The following is a 5000-nucleotide window of genomic DNA, read 5'->3' as shown; positions in this document are numbered from 1 at the left end:
AGGACCCCAGGCAGACCCCTTAGTAAATCTGACACTCTAGCATCTGTTGCCAGAACCTCGTCTGCCTTCTCTGCTTGCAACGTTACTACCTCGTGATGCCGCCTTTCCGCCTTCACTTCCTCCCTCAGGCCCTGAACCTCGCCCTTCAGAGTCTGCACCTCCTCCATCAGTTCACTCTTCACGCTGTTGCAGGCCTTGTCGGTGTACTGCTGAGTTTCCATCTTCACAGATGCAAGATTACTCTGTAGCACCTCAACAAGTTGGCAGAACTGTTCCTCTGCCTTCCTTGCCTGCATCTCGACGAGATGGTGTGCCTGCTCGTGTGCCCTCTGTGCCTGCTCTTCTGCCCTTTGTGCCATTTCCTCCCTCATACCGGCCAGCATGGCAGTGATCAGGTCCATCTGGCTCGGCTTCACCTCACTCGTGCCTGCCTCAGTCATAGCCTCCTCACCCTTATGGCTGCCGCCATCTTTGGACGACATGATAAATCGGCGCTCTCACTGATCAAATATCACAAATCCCACTCCTGACACCATTTGTTACGCCGACCGCCTCGTCTCTCTGCCACCAACACAAGGCAGGCTAGGCAGACGGCGTGCTGTTCACAGGGTCGTGAACGCTGAACAGCTCCAAGAGGCACCGAGCACCACAGCGTCCCAGAACACCAAGAGGGGAAACGCCACGTGGCGAGGCAGGGCACGAAATAAACACAAAATGACAGTCTTTCCTTTATTTACACAAGTTATTTACCCGTACACTTTTCTATAGGCACAATACAGGGGGAAACCAGCATGTCACACTGCACGATACATCTTATAACAGGGCAACACAAAGTTATATCAGGTCACAAGGGCACACACGAGGTCTTCACAGGAGCAGCACATAACCGCGTCTCCTGGCTTGTTCCTCCGCTCCTCCGCTCACAGCCAGCTGCGTCATGTTTGCCCAGGTCCCTTCATGTTAACACATGTTTCGCACAGAGACAAAGACCCACTGGCGTAGCAATATATATATATATATATATATATATATATATATATATATATATATATATATATATATATATATATATATATATACCACACACAGATGGTCCCTGACCTGTGATGGGTCGACTTGCGATGTAAAATCTTTAGACGAGTTGTATTTTTCAAACAAGAGACATGTACAGAACAGATAATTTATGTATTGTGAAACGATAAGTTTTATTTAGTCAGGGGTTTATTTACGTTTTCTTTGAATAAGAAAACGACCATTTAAGTTTTAAAGGCATAACAATGATAAAATATAATTTTCTTTGTTGTTATCATTATCAATACTTATCATCATTATCTTTATCATTATACTTATCATCATTTTTATGGTTATCATCATACTTATCATTACATTTATTATTATATTATTAATATTATTATCATCATTATTATTGTTATTGTTATTTATTAGCATTATGTTATCATCGTCATTATTTATATTATCATTATTATTACCATGATAATGGTAATGGTAATGAAGACGGTGGTGAATATGATAATGATGATAATGATCATGATTATAATCATTATCACTATCGTCATCATCACCTGTATTCTTATTATCACTATTATTACAATCATAATAACGAAACTTATCATTGCCATTAATATCACTAGTATCATTATCGCAGGTCATAGTCATCGCCATAGTGAACACCAGACCACACAATCACTGTATGATCCCAAATACCTGTAATAATTCCTGTCAGCATTATGACTGTGATATTTTCATTTTATTTTTTCAAAGACTTGGTGACAATTTCCTTTTTAATATCGATTAAGTAGCGATACAAACTGATTGTATAAATAATAAAAAAAAAATAATCACACCCAAACAAGCATCACCCAGCCATCTAAACGACCTCGTTCCTAAACCCTTTAAGGTAGTTAAAAATGAGGATAAACAATCACACCCAAACAACCATCCCCAGACAGCTTATAACGACCTCGTTCCTAATCCAAACAATCATTCCCAAATACCCTAACGACCTCGTTCCTAACCCTTTTAGGTAGTTAAAAAGGATGCAAAACAATCACACCCAAACAACCATCCCCAGACAGCTTATAACGACCTCGTTTCTAATCCAAACAATCATCCCAAAATGCCCTAACGACCTCGTTCCCTCGTCACAGCGGCAGTTTCGCTTGTTCCTTCGACGTGTTCTTCTACCCGTTCGATACCCAGCGATGTTCTGTCCACCTGCAACTCTCTTTCTTGCGTCTCGAGGTCGCCAAGATCGCAGGGGAGAGAGCTCAGGTGATCTACTTGGAGGATAAACAGCTGCCTTCCTATACTGTTAAGAAATACTATGCTCAAGATTCCTTTAGAGGCAATAATAAGACGCGTTATAGTGTTCTGAAGGTACGTTTTGGGTAAGGAAGGGATGAGTGGGTGGGTGGGGTATGGCGGGTCTCAATTCTTAGTTTGTGGATCTCGTTATTCTTGTGGATTTGTATGTGTGGTTTATAGCTAGTGTATAAATGCGTGTTGTTGTAAATTAGTTTGTCAGCGGGCTTAACTTTCTTGTTTGTTTTAGTTTGTGTGTGTTATATGCACAAAAAAAAAATGCTTAATTCACTCCCGTTCACATTCATATCTGCCTTTTCTCTCCTCTTTATCTTCATTTTCTTATGCTTTAACATCCTTTCAGGTTAATTTCGAGCTCGACAGGCGTTGGACTATAATAGTGATGTCAGTGTACTTTCCTACTTCAATGTTGCTCATCATCGGTTACTCAACACTGTACGTCAAAGTGGCATTGCTACAGGTAACATTGCGGTTTAAGTGTTTGGAAATGTCAGGTAATGCACACATGGGAATATAATTAAATATGCCTTTCAGTATGAATGAATTTGCTTTAGTTTTTGTCTGTTATGCGTCTACCTGTGACTGTTCGTTAAAGTATGCCTGTTTTACGTTGGTTTAAGTATATGCAAACTTCTCTCTTCAGTTAGTTTATCGGTCTGTTTAGTTTTTTCTCCTTTTCTTGTGTGTCTCTTCTACTACATTCGCTTTATATTTCGGTTTCTCTGTCTGTCTGTTTGGGACTGTATTTATGAATATTTGTTTGTCTCTTTATCTTCCTAATTACCATATCTGTAAGGACAAGAAACACGCTATAAATCCCAATAATTTACGAATATATATATATATATTTTTTCTCTTTCAATCATGTGAAGCTTCCTAATCACACCCGAATTTGCCATCTGCAAATTCTCTGCTTTATTTAATTCCCTCAGTCATTGTAAATTAGTGTCTGTTTGTATATCTATTTGTGTGTGTGGGTTTGCGTATATTTCTTATTATCGTTTTTATTATCATTATTTTTCTCCCCCGAAAGGTTCGCCTCATCGTGAGCCTGACAACGCTGCTGGTTCTCTACACCCTGTTCAACAACACCTCCGACGCCCTCCCTCCCACCGCCTATATTAAGATGATCGACGTCTGGTTCTTCTCGTGTATCCTGCTCCTCTTTTACGTCATCGTCTCACACGTGGTGGTGGAGCACTTGGGGAACCGCAACACAGAAATCAAGTGGGTTAAGCCCTTCAGTGCAGACGGACACAAAGTCTCCGATATTTCAGCCGCGGTAAGACCTCTGCCGGATCGCGTCTTGCTCTATACGAGGTGCGCGGTCGTTCCCGTGGTCGTGGTTCTGTTCAATCTGGTGTACTGGGCTGTCCTCTTCGGGCTGAGGGGGAAGTAGGGTGTGGGAAGGTGTTGAGATTGGCCAGGGATTTTTTTATGGAATGGTGATGGGAGTGTGCAAGAGTATAGGATAAGAGGGTTTGTTTTTTGACATTTTGCTGATATTAGAGAAGAAGGAAAATTGAAAAAAAAAGTTTGATGAGGTAGTTAATATACGTAACACATAGGCTATAATGAATTGAAAAAATTATTTGGTCGTTCCTATCGACATGAAAGAGGTGTTTTAAGCCAAACTCGCATCTCTGAGATGGCGAGATAGTGTTCTGGGTGACTTCAATGCGGTATCTGGCTGTGATCAAGCTGGTCCTCATGACTCGGGAACTGATACCGGCAGCCAGAATAGACATCTTTTCTGGGACTTTGCAAGTTCCCAGAGATTGAGGATTTCTGGCTCCTGGTTCTAGTGCTCTGATCTGCATCGTTGGGCGTGGCACAACAATGTGAGTAATGTGGCCTAGGATATCAGCCACATCCACATTTGCACTCGTTGGAGGATCTTCAAGAACTGCAGGTGCCGAGGTCTGTGGTATTGCCCATAGTTTGGTTGTTGCAGTTCCTGTGCTGGATCCACCCACCAGCGAGGAACCACTTTCTTAACTGAAATTAGGGAGGCGATATCTAAGCTGAGAGGTGGTAAAGTAGTGCGTATTTGTGGCATATCTGCTGAATTGTTAAAGTCTGGTGGTGAACCCTTAGAGCAGGGTGCGCAAGATGTCCTGGCTACCACCTGGAAGTCTGGTTCTGTTCCCCCCGACCTGTTGAGGGGTGTGCCATCCCTCTTTGGGAGTGGAAGGGCGATTGGTGGGACTGCAGCAATCCACTACTCTGCATACCAGGCAAGGTTCTCAATCACATCCTTCTGAGACGTAACAGAGATGACCTATTTAGGCAGCAAGGGTCGGAGCAATCCGGATTCACTCCTGGTAAGCTCACAACAGAGTGTATCCTGGTACTTCGAGTCCTTGTCCTTGTGAGCTGCTACATCAGCCTCAAGAAGGCGTTCGACGCGGCGCATCGTGAATCACTCTGGGGAATTATTAGTTTAATAGCAAGCCTGCACTGAAGGTAAAGTGAAGTGTGGTGGGGGCAAGTCTACCTTCCTTGTGAACTCGGGAGTGAGGCACAATAACTCACAATGTATGTGTTCTTGCACCAACAGCTTTCATTACTTGCATGCACTGGATACTGGGCAGAGCTACTAACCAAAGCCATTGTAGAGCAACTCTGGGCAATATGAAATGATTCACATGTATGAT

The 5000-nt window shown here is 42.6% G+C and overlaps 1 protein-coding gene across 1 annotated transcript; it reads left to right on the top strand.

The window, feature by feature from the left end:
* The first annotated feature begins 2397 nt into the window (after positions 1-2397).
* Positions 2398-4984, top strand: LOC119579765 (glutamate-gated chloride channel alpha-like). The gene is made up of 2 exons (XM_037927661.1): positions 2398-2803; positions 3377-4984. Exons 1-2 carry the CDS (start codon positions 2726-2728, stop codon positions 3740-3742), a joined length of 444 nt encoding a protein of 147 aa, XP_037783589.1. The 5' UTR covers positions 2398-2725; the 3' UTR covers positions 3743-4984.
* Positions 4985-5000: the final 16 nt, after the last annotated feature.

The sequence above is a fragment of the Penaeus monodon genome, chromosome 12 (genome assembly GCF_015228065.2).
Source record: "Penaeus monodon isolate SGIC_2016 chromosome 12, NSTDA_Pmon_1, whole genome shotgun sequence".
NCBI classification, from domain to species: Eukaryota; Metazoa; Arthropoda; class Malacostraca; order Decapoda; family Penaeidae; genus Penaeus; species Penaeus monodon.
Note: the sequence above shows the minus strand (reverse complement) of the source record. Positions and strands in the feature narration are given on the sequence as shown.

What these genes read in the sequence shown, in the direction of transcription:
- LOC119579765 (XM_037927661.1), top strand. Translation starts at nt 2,726, where the DNA reads ATGTCAGTGTACTTTCCTACTTCAATGTTGCTCATCATCGGTTACTCA. An exon ending in TCAAAGTGGCATTGCTACAG is followed by an intron (nt 2,804 to 3,376) that starts GTAACATTGCGG and finishes CTCCCCCGAAAG; the next exon opens with GTTCGCCTCATCGTGAGCCT.